This window comes from Equus caballus, chromosome 21 (genome assembly GCF_041296265.1).
Source record: "Equus caballus isolate H_3958 breed thoroughbred chromosome 21, TB-T2T, whole genome shotgun sequence".
Classification (NCBI taxonomy): Eukaryota; Metazoa; Chordata; class Mammalia; order Perissodactyla; family Equidae; genus Equus; species Equus caballus.
In genome coordinates, this window is record NC_091704.1 from 41687077 (window position 1) to 41704303 (window position 17227).

Here is a 17227-nt window from a genome sequence, read left to right on the forward strand (position 1 = left end):
TAGAATTCTAAGACCTCAAATAAACTTGCTCCTTTTGTTTTGCAGGTGTCTCTTTTCTCTAAGTTGACATATTTGGTGTCAAAAATGTGGGATCCGAGGCAACTTTCCACCTGTTTCCAGTGTTGCCATTGGTTTCAAGCAAGATACCTGTCTGAGCCTCTTATGCTGTCATCTCGGGCCCAGGTGGTGAGTGTCTCTCAGTCCTGAACCTCTCACCTCCGGCTTTCATTCTGGGTGTCTTTTGGAGGCAGTTTAAGAGAATTAGCTGTTTATTGGTGAGTACATACTTGTAGTGGGAAGTACGCAGTCTAGGACTCCTGTGAGGAATCAAACCCCATTTGGGGCTCCTGCTGGATTTATGTTTAAAAATTATGAACCACTTGTGTGTAGATTTTTAGGGAAATGGCACTGGTATACCAAGGATGATTTAAAACTTGCTTGGCCCCAGGGGGGCTCATCTGAAATATCTAAAGTAGTTTATTTGTATGCATGGTTAGAAAATAAGAGATCTAAAACTAAGCAAGTGGAATGGGTGGATTTTGGATGATTTGGAACTGTAATGGCTATTCTGGGGAACTTTTATTTCAGTTAAGTCCATCTTACGGGGCACCCTTAAACAAGAGGATTCCAAACCTCTCACAGATAATATTTGGGTCTATCAATAGACATGTTTTATGCCACATTGCAAAGTTTGCAGTACAGAGAAATATGCTTGTAGAAATTATGAAATGTGTTCACGGGTTTGCCAATCTACTACAGGATGCTAATACATGATAGTTCACAGTTGCTTGTTTCCTAGTTTTCACTGGAAAGCAAAGATTACAAATAGTTTTTAAAAAGTTGGAAAAAGAGCTGAGAATCCAAAATGAACCAAAGAGAAATGTCAGAACACTTAGAGTAATAAATAAAAATTAACTCTACGCAAACTGTGTGCATTGATGCTGAGAGAGTGCAGGCAAAGTAGTAGGTGCCCCTTTGAAAGATGAGAAGCAATGGCATTCTCAGGAGAGCTCGCTCCTACTATGGAAAGATTTACTGTAACTTCTTATTTTTCAAACTATGGTCACAGACCATTGACAAATTATGATTAACATTTATTTAAGCAGAAAATGTACATGGTATCTAAATTTACTACAGACATATGGATAAGATACATCTTCAATTTTATCCATAATTCATAGATAAATTTATTATAAGTTTATTATATATAGAAATAAAAGAAAATAATTTCATAAAATGAAAAATAGAATGCATGTATGGCATATACTAAACATAGGAAATACATGTCAGTTTGTTCAATTTTCTCTCAGTTACTTATGTGGTTTTTATATACGTAGGTATATGCTGGAACATAATATAAACCATAGTTCTTGCTGTGCAATGATCTAACATGTTTGAAAGCCACTGCTCTTGTACCACAGTAAATAAAGCCACAGAAGGGTCTATGTGGCCAGATGGAGAGGCCAATACAAGAACCACCACCCTTTCTGGCCTGTACACACCCAATGATAACTCCTCAAGGCCACGCTGGGATCACTCTCTGACAGGCTCATCCTTTGTTGCCTTGTCTTTTCAGATCTATAGCCAGGCAGCGATCTTTGTTTAAAAGAACTTCCCCCATTTCTTATGACTACTTGCAAGGCTGAGAATTCCAGTGATAGCTTCCCAGATATTTATAGCTCGGCCATCAGTTTAGAAGTTGTTGTTCCATCTTTCAAATCTTTATTCTGCCCACTCCACTTAGAGTCACCCTCTTCAGCAATAATGTGGATACCTTATTGCCTCCACCTGTCTATCACTCCCAGTTTAGCAGAGTATGTCAGGAGGAACCTGTCGAACAAGTGAATCTCGTCCTGTAATTTCCAAAAAGCGTATGGCTTATTTTACCTATGTTATGTAGGAGTTTATATTCATTTAATGCAACATATAGGCAATTAAGCAATTTGCTAAGAGTAAAATCTGTAATTATTCTGTAACAACTGCCTTGTGTCATTTCTTTTCTAGATAAACTTTGTGAGTCTTTGAAATTAAGAAAATAACTATATACAAAAAGTAGACAAGGAAAGTAGGATATGTGTTTTCAGTAAGAGAAGGTATGAAGAATAAAGATGCATTTTTGTTAAAGGAAAACAAGTGAGTAATTTTGTCCTAAAATAAAATGATTGTTCCAAAATAAGAAAGAAAAAGATAGGATAAAACCTAAATAGACATAGAAACTTGTACAAGGTCTGTGAAAAAAGAATCTTTAAGAAGACACTTTAATGTGTGGTCAAGCTGGCTAACACTAAAATGAATTTATTTAAAAGTAAATTTTAATATCAAAAGTGCACAGTGCAAAATCAGAATTTGGTTTTTCTCTACAATAAATGACAGTCTTTTCAGATAATTGATCTGCTCTTAATACGAAATTGTAAACAAAGTTTCTTTACCTTTAATGTCATCTGCATAGGAAACCAAGATATTGTGTTTTGTCTTTACCAGGTGTTCGATTACATAGAAAAACTGAGTTTTCTCAATATTAAAAGAGCTGGGTTTTGCTTAGAACTACGTAATTTTCTGTATTTGCCTTTAAAATCTCTTCATTATTTTGGTTAAATGAATACTTAAGTATTGTTTCATAAAAAAATCTGTGGTCCTATTTTATCAAATATTTTAAAACCTTTTTGATACTTTTTGACAGATTTCCCAAAAAAATCAAACTCTAAATAAAGTTTATTTGATCTGAGAGAGATTAAACTAATTAGGCTTTTTTTTTTTTTTTTTTTGGTGAGGAAGATTGTCCCTGAGCTAACATCTGTGCCAACGTTCCTGTATTTTGTATGTGGGACGCCTCCATAGCCTGGCTTGATGAACACTGTGTAGGTCCACTCCTGGGATCTGAACCCGCAAACCCTGGGCCACCAAAGTGGAGCATGTGAACTAACTGCTACGCCAGTGGGCCGGCCTCTAATTAGCCTTATTTGATATGCTAAATTATATGGGAACCATTGTCAAATAAGAAGTAATACAAAGCCTTCTTTACATTGTGTCTCTAAAGGTATATGTTATAAGTGCTCCAGAAATTATGTAAAATTCACGGAACTCTGATATGTCCTAATATCATGTTATCAATCATAACTCCAATTATCATCTTCAAATGTTGTATGTCATAAAAATAACCAAATTCCCTTGTCAATTGCATTATAAGGAACTCTCAACAGATCTTTAATAATGGGCATTTTTAAGCTTCTTAATTACTTATAGATATTTATTGTTTTACTCTGATGCTTTGGCAAAAATTGTGCCTGCAAAAGTACTTCATCTTCAAGGAGATTTATAGAAAAGACTTTGACAAGTACTCTTGAATTCAGGTTTTTGATAACTTTAGGATCATAACACTGAACTGGGCGGGAATTTCTAAAATCCTATTGGGAAACTGACGGCTTTGATGTTTTGTTTTCCAGATGTAAAAGACCCCTTTCTTGCCTCTCCTTTAAGCTATCTATGATTTACAACAATTTAGAAAAGTGTATCTTTGCAACAAAAGCTGAAGCATTTATCTTTTTTCCCCCTCCTGATCCCTCCAGAATTCTGAAACTCTTATTAAATATTCTTATTTTTCATGACAATATATGTATTTGCATAAGTTCAGTAAGAATCTGTTCTCCTTATGACAAGATGCCCACTGCCCCCAGCCCCTGCTTCCTTTGATCCAAGGCTGAGGAAAGGGGACCTACTCCAGTTTTGCAAAGCCTTAATCAAATCCACAGAGAATCCTCATATTGTGGTAGAATAACCTTTCCACAGTGCGCTCCTGGAAGACAAAAACAGCAGACTCATAATCTGCAGCCCAGAGCTCTCAGCTACTAGGAAAGACACCTTTAGAAAGACTCGCTCCAACCTCACTGGAAGGGACCTTATGGAGTACTGTTAACCAACCCTTGCACCACCAAACTCCAAGGAGCAGACTCTCGGATTCACACGTCCCCCCTGAAAAAAAGCACCAAACCCTGACTGGACCTGCACAGCCACTGGAGACTTCCGGGAATTGCAGCGGACGGCTTTCCCTAGATTCTGGACCAGGCCTCTATATTTTGTATGTCCTCTCTCACTGAACAGTTTCTTATTCCCTTCCTACTTTTCTCTTAATGATCCTATTGGGAGAACTCTTTTTATCTACTCTCCTACATACTGAAAGCGATCTACAACCTTTCTATTGTCACGGCCACTACTTTCAAAGCTTCTGTTCAAGCATCTGAAAATCAAGAAAGCCAAATTGATAGCCTGCCACAATTTGTCCTACAAATTAGAAGGGCACTAGATATCTTAACAGCCCAACAAGGAGGAATCTGTACCCTATTAGGAGAAGAATATTGTTTTACGTTAACCAATGTGACAAGGTGACACAAGAATTGAAAAAAATAAAGGATAATTATCAACTTATTGGTTGAAATAGGACACACGCCAGGACTTAGGGATTATTTCAATCTCTTTTGCTGGTTACCAGGAGGAACAGGGTCATGGTTAACACAGTATTACAAAATAGATGATTGTTGTTACTCTTAATAACATGCATCATGTTAATCAAGTCCTTACTAAAAATTGCACCCTCTGCTGTAACTCACTCAATGGCTCAGCTGACGTTTGCTCGGATGACCATGTTAGATGCTTTTCATCAAGATGGATTTTGTGGATCCAAAGATTTAGAGGAAATTGCTGTTGACTCTTTCACAAGACTCCCCCACCGAGGGACTGGATGGAACCAGAGCAGGTAACCAAACCACTCTGGCCTCCAGGGACTAATGTTGCTCTGTTGATGTTTTCTTCTGGAAAAATCATGAGCCAAAGGGGAAATGTGGAATGAGTTGACAACAGTGACTCCATTTTGTACTCTGGATTCCATCTTGTTAAAAACATGAAACTGGGGGGCCTGCCTGGAGGCACAGCAGTTAAATTTGCACATTCTGCTTCCACAGCCCAGGGTTCACGGGTTCAGATCCTGGGCACAGACCTATGCACAACTTATCAACCCATGCTGTGGCAGGCATCCCATGTATAAAATACAGGAAGATGGGCACAGATGTTAGCTCAGGGCCAGTCTTCCTCAGCAAAAAGAAGAGGATTGGTGACAGATGTTAACTTAGGGCGAATCTTCCTCACGAAAAAAAAAAGAACCTGTGCTGACCTTGCTGACTTGCCAAAAGGGAGTTATGTGCTGAGGAAAAGGAATTTCTGAAGGATTGTACAAAACTATACCTTTTCTGGTGACAAGAAGATGTCCTTGAGTGTGCTACTGAATTGTAACATAAATTTATCCTCCCTAACAAATGACTAAGGTAATTGTTCTGGGCTCTCCTTGTTGTTAACAAAAACTCCTGACTTTTACTCCTCAGGGGGACACTTTTCTGGCAGCTACCAGAACCTGTGTTCCCCAAATTCCAACTCTAAGACCCCAGACAAATGCTCTCCTTTTGTTTTGCAGTAGTCTCGTTTTTCTAAGTCGACAATATATTGGTACAACCACTTTGGAAAATAATTTGACATTTTTCTCATTAGTTCCTATGTCCTCACCAATTCCACTCTTAGGTATATACTCAAAAAAACTGTAGATGTGTACTGGATACATATATAAAAATGCTCACGTTAACACTGTACCCAAAAGCAAAAACCTTGACACAATCTGAAAGTTCATCAAAGGAGAAACATGAATAAAACATTGTATATTTACACAATGAAATACTCCGCAGCACTGACAATGAATGGACTACAAAGATAGATTAGTAACCACAGTGGACGATGACACTCTAGTCTCACCTCGATGAGTCAGGTTAAAAAGAATATTGACACTTCTCTTCCTTAAGTAGTTTTCAGCCACGAGTGTGAAGTTATACATTTCTTGTGAGTCTTGAGCTATTTGCCAATCACACCAGTTTTTGTGTTCACAAAGTCTCTTTTCCCCAGAAAATCTTTAAAAAAACCAAAACAATAATTTCAGGGTTTACACTTTTGTCAAAGCATCCCTGTATGCCTTGGGGCACACTCAGGGGCTTTAGAACCATGTTCACACAACAGCATGGATCCATCACCAACAAACACCAATAATGAAAATACTGTTTCAACGAATTTGATTTATGTGGTTAAATGTGCAATGATGAGTCGCTGACTCTCCCTCATGAGTGGTGAGAATTCTTCTTAATTTACTTTGGATATTCTTAAAAAGTCAGAAATTAAGTAGACCCAGATCACCATATGGAACTATTTTCACATCAAGATTCACCGTTAACTATGTTTCTTATTATTTGGGGGCTACATTTTCCTTTAACAAAACTCAGGAAGAAAGTATTATACACTTGTGACCACTTAAAGAGTTCTTTCTGACCCTGGCAGGGTGATTTTAAAATAGTTGCTCCAACTTTTTGCCACATCTAAACGGGGCTTTGGTTATGTTGTCACAAGCACTTTAAACAAGGAAGGATCTGTCAGTAACGTGACCAGAGCTGACTTACGATTCAAATAAAGTGTAGCTTTGGTAAGGCTGTTTCCTAACCAAGCTAGTGTCGCTCCCGGGATCCCAAGTGCAATGCAAAGTCTTGAAGTCCTGGGTTTCACAAGAAAAGTCCTTGGGCTCCTCAAGTACTTCTGTCCATACAAAGGAAAATCAGACGAAAGACCTCGTTAAATCCCTTTATTGAAAGGCAACCAGAATGGAAAGTTCCCTTTGGGGTCTGAGGCAGTGGAGTCACTCTCATCACATAAATGGAAGCCTTGACATTGGCAGCTCCAAAAGTCACATTTCAGGCGTCCCGCCATCTTGGCCCCTTCTCCTCCCTTCCCTTCTGCCTTTCTGGGGTATCATGGGAGACGGGTGGTCGGTGTTCTGCAAGTGGTCTGCACTGTGCCTATCTGATGAAAGCTGTATCCCCAGGGCCCGCTGGTAGGCACCCAATAAGTGTGGCTAATGAGAGACAGACCAAGAGAATGAAAGAAAGAACGGATAACAGGAAGCAGAAGTGCAGGGTGTTTCATCCCAGATGCTGTGGCTTACAGAGAGCCTGGGGGCTGTGCCTGGGACGCCAGGAAATCAGTCAGATTTTGGGAAGCTGCTAAACTCAGCAGCTGGGAGCTGAGAGTTCCAAGGAATGGTTCCACACCTCCAAGTCCCCAAAGTCACTGCTATTCTTAGAGGCCACACCCCAAGAGCCACATGTGAACTGAGTGTTCAGGAGACTGGAGAAGGCCTTTGGCAGGAGAAGCAGGGAGGGAGGAGTCACAGTTATCACCCCACTGTGAAGGGGAAGGGAGGTCTCAAGACAAAGCACAGGAGGCCAGTGGGCATGAGCACACATACCTACATAAAAATGGAGGCACCTGACATTTTCCACACCCAGTTAAGAACAGTGATGGCCTCCACCTGCTGAATTCCTGCTCTGTGCAGCTAGTGTACTGGGGCCATGTTCAGTAATCCTCACAACCACCACCCTTGTCTCCATTTCACGGAGGCAGAAACTGCCTCAGAGAGGCTAGGAAACTTGGCCAAGATGGCACGCCCAGCCACAGGAAGAAGATTCCAACCCTGGTCTTCTGGGCACGACCTTGGGGACCTCTCTGGGGTCGTCCACCTGCAGCCCCTCTCCTCTCTCTGCCATCTTGTGGTAATTCCAGTATGGCTAAAGGAATGCAGGATATTTTCTCAGTGGTCCAGGTCATGACCTGAACTTTCTCCTTCTTAATGCTGTCGGTTTCTAGGAATAAAATTGTCAGTAGGGACAAGAGAACAACAGGAAATCCTGGAAGTATTGCTTCAGGGTATCTTTTCCAGATACTCTCCTAAAAGACTTGGGAAACAAAAGAAGATTGAGATCATGAGGGAAATATTTACTTGTCTTCTGGTCAAGAAGATTCCACCTATTCCATAGGAAATGGGAAGAGAGGGCACAGAGCGTGCACATACTTACTTGAGACAAAGAGAACAGTGCCTGCGTCATCTTTAGGGTCCATCTCACAAAAGATATTTGTTCCTGTTTCCCTAACGAAAGCAACATTATTCACGTGGAATGCAGACACATTTGGATCAAGTTGTTCGACATGCATCCGTACACCGTCCAAATAACACGATACGTTATTTTGATGGCTCCTAGAAATGTAACAAATGGTGACATTGGAGCCTTCTTCCACCAGCTTATCAACAGGGAAAACAGACGATGCTTTGTGTCCAAGAGAATTCTGTTCTGCAAGATAAAAACAGACAGCTCAGAATCTCACTCAAAATTCAAACCAGCCCCTACCTGTCTCACTCTCAGACTGTAACTTTAGCTTTTTCCACCTCCTGGAGAAAACAGGAGGCTAAATTTCTACAGCAAACCTATAAACTTTGCTGCCTGCAAAACAATCCTTTGTACCGTAGCTCCCATTTTAACGCTAATACCGCTGCTGTTCTTACTACCAAAGACAGCGCCGTGACTGTCACCACTACAGATTATTGTATTATTGCTGGTGTTTGGTTATCATGACAGCCGTAGCTGCTCTCTGTTGAGCTGAGGCATGAGTGACGCCCTGTGATAAGTGGCATGTCCATTATCTCACGTCATCCTTCCCACTTTACAACAATGCAACAGGTAGGACTGAGCCCATGTTCATTCAGCCAGCAAGGGGTAAAGCCACATTCATACTCGTCAGGTCTGCCCAGCTCCAAAGCCACATGCCCTCATAATCTCTAAATTGTATCATAGGTCACATTTCTTCCCACCTTCTCAGAAACGCCAGTCACTCGAATATCTCCTTTTGTTTCAGTCTCTCCTTTTACACGGCCCTTTAGCATATATGATCCTTAAGTCTCTCCCATTTTAAGCAAATCCACAGTCCTCCCCATGCCTGCCTCCTGCCACCCGCTCCTCCACAGGGGGCCTCCCTGAAGGAGCTGCCTACACTTAGTGCTCAGGTTTCATCTCCCCCCTGCTCACTCAGCCTGCAGCAGTCTGGCTGCCGAGCCACAAGGCCACTGAAATTTCCATCACTAATGTCACCCAGGCAGAGTAAGGTGCCCAGGTGATCTTAAGGTGCAACCATGGTTGAGAACCAGTGCTTTAGGGGTTAGGAATAATCAGGTTTTCCATTTATTCTTGAGTACGTTTGGAGGTTATAGTTTTGAGAAATCTAGTCCGTTTTATCAAAGCTGTTTATTATGGACCTTATTTCTCTCTTACTATCTTTTTAACCTCTATTTTTATGTGTGTCCCTCTTTCAGCAGTAGGATGTAATGCTAAGAGCATGGCCTCTGGAGCCAGGATGGCTGGACTGGAATTCCAGCTCTACTGCTTGCTGACCTTATATAGATTCTTTAAGCGATCTGTGCCTCAGTTTCCCTATCTGTGAAATGGGGATAAGAATAATGCATGTTTCATAGGGCTGATGTGAGAATAAATTAATATGGATAGTGCTTAAAATAGTGACTAGAATGTAGACCTAATTCTATTATTAGTCTTAAACTAATCACTAGGCTACTCATGGGTTAACGTGTTATCAGTTTGAGTTAATACATTTGCACAAATGCTTCATAAAGGAATGGTTCTATTGGCAAGAATTTCAGATAGTCTGGCAGGGTTCATATTTGAGAAAGCCAAATGCCGTTGCTTTAGAACTGGCCCAGAGCTTAACTGAGACATAAGAGATGGCTGGCAAACCCACTTTAAATTCTATTTACAACAAAGTTAAATAATGAAAAATGAGTGATTTAAAACATATTTATCCATAATCCCATTACTCAAATGAAAAGCTGCTTTCATCTTTCCACATTTCCCTCCCTTCTCTCTACATTAGGGATTGGCAAACTATGGGCCAATTCCACCCCACTGTCTCTTGTTGTAAATAAAGTTTTATTGGAACACATCATTCGTTGACATGTTGCCTATGACTGCTTTAATGCTACAGTGGTAGAGTTACATAGCTACGACAGACATCATAGGGTCTGCAAAGCCTGAAATATTTCCTATCTTACCCTTTACAGAAAGAGCTTCCCAACTTCTGCTCTAGACGCATACACATTTTGTGTTGTTCTAATATAAACATATGTGCAATTTATGTCCTGCTGTCTTCACTGAGTATTCTATAATGAACATGCTTCACATGTTTGAAGAGTAAATACAAAATGCCTGAATTTTCATAATTATCTCAATGAATAAATTCAGAAGCAAATCCTCAGACATCTACCTCCCACTGGCAAGTTTCGCTCCCATGCATTTTAGTTCCTACAGGAGCCAAAGGAAAACAATGTCGGTGTCTACCCAGAGTTCCTCAAAAAGGACTTCCATTATTTGACTATTGATCCCCAAATAATATTACGTAGTAAGCCCTTACCCTCTTTTATCACCTCGCTGCTTACCATTTACTTCCTTCCATGAACTCCAGTTGCTCCAGAACCTCGGCTCGGGAACCCTAGCATCGTCCACCCTACTCCTTATCCTTACAAAGTGTGTTGCACATTCCAAAGGGAGCTCGGATTCCCAGCTCCAGTGCAGAACTTGGTTCCACTTCACAGTGGTGCTATAGTAGTCCTAGAAATAAAGAGAAAAATTTGTAAACGCAGTCATGCTGCCCTGGACAATGGCTTGACTGGACTGATCCTAAAGCACTCATCTAAGAGCCCACTGTAACTCTACAACATGTGCAAGGACAGCCCGTTCTTAACCAGCCAGCTTCCTGTGCTCTGATGTCTCAGCAAGGAACCAGACAAAGCCTCCTGATTTTGGAAAACTCGTCTCTCATTCTCTCTGGCTGTCCAATTCCAGAGGGGTAGTGGAGCAAGTGAGAGAGAAAATAGAAGCTACTCAAGTCAGAGACAGAAGGTACGCACAGTGCTGGTCACATAGAGACTGCTGGAAAATTCTTGTAAACTAGAGAATTAATTGTGTCAGCTTTTAAAAATAAGCAGCATTGGTGAGTATTTTTTTATATTCAGTTTCAGCCAGAGTCAGATCAAGCTGGCCAAATCTCAGTAGATGAGGCAGCTCTTCATGGTACCCAGGAGTTCCACTGTCTCCCAGGAGTCAACAGATGGCTCTCTATGACTCCCTTGGTTTCTGTTCTTGTTGTTGTCTTTTCAGATGTAGGGCCACATGGACCATCTTCCTCCCTTGAGCGCCATCTGTCAGAATCTTTAGTCTCCAAAGATGTCAACCACATAGGATCGTCTTACACTGAGCTCCCGGGGAGTTTGTCCAAGTTGAACTACAATTTGGTCTTCCAGCACAGACTTTAGTCTTAATTTTTATAAGATACTGGCATTTTCATTCTCTAATTCACCCTGTTTCAATGGCTCCTTTACACCTTACCATGTCATTGAAGGCCATCTACAATCTGACTCCAACCTGCCCCAAGACTGCAGGGCCTGTGCTTTACTCTTCTTCGTGGGCCCCACAGCTCCAGGCCCTCATGCTCCTCAGTGGGCCCTCCAGGATGCCCGCTTTCTGCCCCCACAGCTGGGAGATGGAGACAACAAAGACCTGGCACTTCCTGGGGAAAACTGAGTCTGCATCCATGTTTCTAAGGGTCCTTGCCAAGTCCTACAGTGGAGAGGATGGGGCAACACACAAGTCACACACAACCAGGAGCCGGCAAACTTGGAGGCCTTCCTTCTGTGCCTTCCCCTTCCCAGGTTTCTAACCTTAAACAGCGCCCATGGCAGAAGCAAACACAGCCTGGAGTGGCAACGCCTCAGTCCCCCTGGGCAGCATCCAATCACGCAGGTCCATTTCACTCTAGGCTGAGCTCCGGTTTTTAAAACGCTTATATTTTATTTCAATTTATTGCATTCCTTTATTTCTAGATTACAAATGTATTTTTTTAACTACAAGTTTCGGGGTCCTGATCTGTGCAATTTTCACTATTGAACATGAGCAATCTTAACTACATTTTGCTTAAATATTGTTTAATTTAAGAGTCAATACCAAAAAAAAAAAGGAACTACGTCAATAATGGTGACCTCACTATCACGTCAGAAGACACAGACTGGATTTCACCTCTCATATCTCTCTCGAATTCAGCCACTTCTCTTGTCCTCACTGTCACCACCCAGTCCAGGCACCTCTCCTCTGGACCCCACAGGTTACTTCATACTAGCCACATATTGCCTTCTCCAGTGCTCCCAACTTCTCTCCAATGTGCAGCCAGAGTGGGCTTCCTTAAAACTTCCAATCAGCTCTTGTCAGTCAGTCCCCTTCTTCTTAATGCTCTCAGGATAAAAACAAAACCTGAGCATGACCCTCAGTGTCCTGTGTGGTCCGTCCTGTGCGGTCCGCTCCACCATCTCGCCTACCCCACCTGCTCTGTGCTTTCAGGCCTGAAAGGTCACAGTCGTTTTCCCTCAGGGCCTCTGCTCACACCTACTGGATCTTCCCAGAACATTCTTCTCCACCCTTCATGCTAAATTAGCTTCTAATCTTTCAAATTTTGGCTCAAAAAGCCCTTCCCCCAAGTTGCTGGAGAAGGTCAGGCCTAACCCCAACCCCACAGCCCCTCGTCAGTGACCTGAATCGCACTTCTCACGTCTAGGATAGTCTTATTCGTGTGTTTGCCTCCTCATTTTTGCTCAGCACCGAGAGACCCAATGCCTTGAATCATGCCCGGACCTGGGCCCACAGTCTACAACTATGTGCTGAATGATTTCATCCGGTCATTGGTATGCAGTGGGCTCCATTTTTCTCAGATACCATTTGTGTGGATTCTGTCTAACCACAACTTGTGCTTTGTGGTGTTTGTAGCCTTGTAATGGAGGAGATAAAAGTTCCCTTGAATGCATCAATTCAGCGATTTTATAAATGTGATGAATTGTGTTTGGACTGTGTTCATGACTTGAAGTGGCAAGTTTAATTTGGCCCTGGCAGACACAAGTAAGTCACAAGAAACTGGCACATACATTTACACAGAAGTCCAACTGAGGTCACTGACTCGTTCCTGAGGCGTGAGCTTATCCCTCACTGACTCACGCCCCAGGCCCCCATCCAAGATTGAGCTGTTGTTACTCTACTCTGCCTTCCCCTGCCATTGACAGAATCATACAGCACGTGGCTGGAAAGGTTGAGGGCAGAAGCCAGCCCAAGGTGAGACCATGTGACGCAGCTGCCAGCAGGGCTCTGAGTGGCTGGCGCCATCTGGGAGATGGCTCAGCGTCCCTGGTCCAGCTGTAAGCACCTGGATCACGATGTTTTTCCTTTGGCTGATTTGGGAACACAATAATCTGAGACATGAGTCTAGATGTTGCCCCTTCTCGGCATGAGGGAGGGTGCCCTGTCAGGACTGCATTACAGGGAGCTGCCCTATGAAAGCGAGATTATGGGCGAGACAAATGCGGCCTCTCTTGGCTGGCTTTCTCCCCCTTAACAGGCAGGGGATCTTACGTGTCTCCTAGTCTTCAGGCCTGAGAGATTCAGACAACGGCTTCCCATGGTATAGTCTGTTCTGGGACACATGGCCACTGAAGACCCGGGGAGGCTGCATGTGGCCATCATCCCTGTCTGGGGACGGGAGTGAAGAATGATAATACCCTGGCTCTGTCACCTTGAGCACATCAAACCTCTCTGTGCCTTGGTTTTCTCTTCTTTTGCGGTCAGGCTGGGCTGGTGTTATGGGGACAACACAATGGACAAGGTAAAATTCTACCTCCAAGTTCCTGGGCCTTAGTAGGTTACAGAGTAGGTTCCACAAGCTGCTTTACCTTGAAAAGAGAATTATTCTATGAATCAAAGGTGAAAACAGATATGAACAACTGCCTGTTAGAAAAATAAAGAATGGGGGGGGCCCGGCTCCGTGGCCGAGTGGTTAAGTTCGCACGCTCCACTGCAGCAGCCCAGGGTTCGGATCTTGGGCGTGGACATGGCACCGCTCATCAGGCTACGTTGAGGCGGCATCCCACATCCCACAACTAGAAGGACCTGCAACTAAGATATACAATTGTGTCTGGGGTGGGGGGGGGGGGGGGTTGGGGAGATAAAGCAGAAAAAAAAAAAAAGATTGGCATCAGTTGTTAGCCCAGGTGCCAATCCTTAAAAAAAAAAAAAAAAAGAATGGGATCCACTTGGTCTCTGGTTAATATTACTTTTGCTAATGGCGTTAAATCTAGTTTTATATGAATTCCTCCAGCACTTTTCTCAAATTTCTTTTTCTTATACAACTCATAGCCTCAATATGACCTTTGCTTAATGTTTTACTAATCAACAACCCAATCAACAACCAGTGAATCCATCAAAAATACAAAAAATATGAAAATACATAAATTATCAGTATGAGGTAAGATAGTGGGAAGATGTGCCAATGGCGGGATGGTGGGAAGACGTGCAGATGGCGGGATAGTGGGAAAGTGTGCTAAAGGTGGGATTAGTGGGAAGAACGTGCCGATGGTGGGACGTACACAGCTGTACATAAGCACTGCTATTGTTTAAAATTAGAACACTAAACAACTCTCAGTGTGGGAAACTGCCCTTTGAGGGGTGGAATTATAGACGTGGTATCAATCCTAAATCGACAGAGAGAGAACTATATTTAACTTAGGGCACTCACTCAGATCTCAAATGCAATAATGGATATGGAAAGTAACTGGAGGCCTTAAAATTAGTGGCTTTTATGCGTCACTAAAAGAGGTAACCATCTGGACCCCTGTACCCATCCACCATGGCCTGAGAGCAGAGTGGGCCTCCACTGCGCAAATGGAGCTTCTCAGCAATGACATGTCCCTATGTTTCCCTTCCTCCAGGCAAATTCTCTGTTCCCTTCAATAAGAAAACATTCCACTGTCCTTCAACATCCCATGACAATGAAGGAACACGATGTGTGTACAGATTATTAAGGTTCTCCAGACCACAAAGGGTAATGGAAAGAAACCACTGAAGGGTCCCAATACACTAGATGGGGAAGCATCAGTGAAACAGACGCAACTGTGATTTGAACCAAGACGAATGAAAAATCTATCCCAAATAATTCAAAAGCAAAAAGAATGTGAAATAAAGGATTTTCATAATTTAATTTGTTGTAGAAAAAGCCACAAGTGAAGCAACAAAGGATACCATAAGTTACTATCCAACATGGTCAGTCCACGAAGAACCTGTTTGCTGACTAGAACATAAGTGCTAGGACTCATTCTTCCTTGCATTTGAGTAGGTATAAGCAAAGAAACTGACAGGAAGCCACACTGGCAAGAAAAATGTTGTCAATTACACCTTATTTAGGAAAATCTCTGGTGGACATGGAAGAAAGAAGGACGAAGAATAACACGGTTGATCTTCATGGATTTTTAGAATCCAGTACGCATAAGGACAGATCCAATGCCTTAGGAGACAGAGCAGAACTGAGGAAATGATCTATTTTATTAACACATCACAGCCAACCTACCAAAGTTGTCATGTTACTTTGTCCCAGATCCTCTTAACTAAAAACACGGAAATGCAATTATTTAGGCAAACTGTTTTAAGTTGCCAAAATGTTTCCATATTGGGATTTTTTTTTTAAGATTTAATTTTTTTCCTTTTTCTCCCCAAAGCCCCCCCAGTACATAGTTGTATATTCTTCGTTGTGGGTCCTTCTAGTTGTGGCATATGGGATGCCGCCTCAGCGTGGCTCGATGAGCGGTGCCATGTCTGAGCCCAGGATTCGAACCGATGAAATACTGGGCAGCCTGCAGCAGAGCACGTTAACTTAACCACTCAGCCACGGGGCCAGCCCCCCATATTGGGATTTTTTTGATATTATAAAAGACAAATCATGGCATTGGAAAAGGATTTTTAAAATATTGAGTCAAAAAAAGAAATACTTACCACCCAGATGACATTGGATGTATTAATTCTACTGATCTCTATCTGAAAAACCATTTTCAATTCCTGATGATAAGCAAGACTGTGGACACGCCACTGTAAGTGCAAACACCGTTGTGCAGAATTGATGGAAACGTCCAGTGATTCAGGAGTCAACGGTAAAGGTTCAGACAAGACTGAAAGACCAAAACAAGATATGAAATACCATTTAAGAGGCATATGACTGAATAGTCACAGATAATTAAACTGTTCAATATCATCATTGTTTAGCTTTGGAAAATATTGCTCATGTGTGCATCTTAGAATCAGACACCTTAGAAAGCTGGAAGGAAATTTAGAAATCACTTGGCAGATAAAGAAATTAAGACCTAGATGAATGAAATGACTTGCTTAACAATACACAGAAAGTTAATAAATTGATAAGCAGTTAAATGAAACAAAAGGATACTTTATTGGACAATCTAACTGGTTTAGAAATTTACAGCAAGGCTGAGAAAAGAAAGAGGAGTTTTTGCTGTAAATTTCCTATTTCTGCAAATCAAAAATGAAAGTTTTCTTTTTGAGAGTCACTATTTCATAGTTTATTAAATAGCTATAAAGTGGGAGCATATCCAGTCTCGAGACATGATTGCTTATATTTCCAAGCATTAAAACTTAAAACACCTCTGGCAAGAATTCACTGAACTCCTTGGAGGAAACCAGCAACATACTAGGCACTTAGTGTGAAATAAAATAGTTGTGACAGGTTCCTAGCTTAAGGAAGGAAACTGGTTGGAGACACACAACAAACTCATATGAAGTAATGAGCGATTACGAGTTTAGTGCGTTTAGTGGCGTGTGAGAGTCTGTAAATGAATAGTGATTCAAACACGAAACAGGTTCACCAAGGTCAGTGAGCTTAGGAAATGACCCAGAGGGAGGATGGGCCCGGAGTGAGTTAAGTCATTGTTAGCTCTTAGAGAAGAACAAAGCATCACTTTCCACTTCAGCGGAGGAAACGTCCAGACTCAAAAGGAATGTGTACTGCTGACTCAACTGGTTTCACTTGTTGGTTTGAGGGGGTCTAAAGTAAAGTGGGAAGGGTGCCAAGGTGTTGAAAAGATTAAAACTGTGTTGATAAAATCAGCTGGTGTCTGATCCGCCGTGGTATAGCAGACATTGTCTCCGAAGCACTCATTTCTCTGGCTCTATGGAGATTTCCCCTAGTGAGCTGAAACCCTCCAGCGCTTAGTTAAAAAGGCAAGAGAGTACCTGCTTTTGACAATAAAAACAGAAGCAATCTCCAATTCTGAAAAAATGTTTCAAAATTTCCATTCTATGCATGCTATTTTTCTCACAGGGAGGTAAAAATCCCAACACCACCAATATTGAGCATATACTAGCTACCAGGCTCTGTGCCAGCTGCTTTATATATATATCTTATCTCATGTAATACCCACTATAAACCTGTG

At 41.9% G+C, this 17227-nt stretch overlaps 1 protein-coding gene across 15 annotated transcripts in view; it reads right to left on the bottom strand.

Annotated features, from left to right (window-relative positions):
• The window catches only part of OSMR (oncostatin M receptor), a 61009-nt gene that overhangs the window by 24353 nt on the left and 19429 nt on the right, over nt 1–17227 (bottom strand). For 10 of the 15 annotated variants that reach the window (XR_011430140.1, XR_011430139.1, XM_070245890.1 and 7 more), the window contains 5 exons: nt 15780–15952; nt 10358–10529; nt 7935–8207; nt 6486–6618; nt 5794–5945 (listed from right to left, as the gene is read on the bottom strand). Coding sequence is in view for 13 of the 15 variants with exons in the window: in XM_070245890.1 (XP_070101991.1) it covers nt 5794–5945; nt 6486–6618; nt 7935–8207; nt 10358–10529; nt 15780–15952 (903 nt within the window). In the remaining 2 variants the exon portion in view is untranslated. Of the gene's footprint in view, nt 1–2746; nt 3794–5793; nt 5946–6485; nt 6619–7934; nt 8208–10357; nt 10530–15779; nt 15953–17227 lie in introns of those variants that run through there. The other 5 variants (XM_070245894.1, XM_070245895.1, XM_070245893.1 and 2 more) reach the window with 3 other exon arrangements.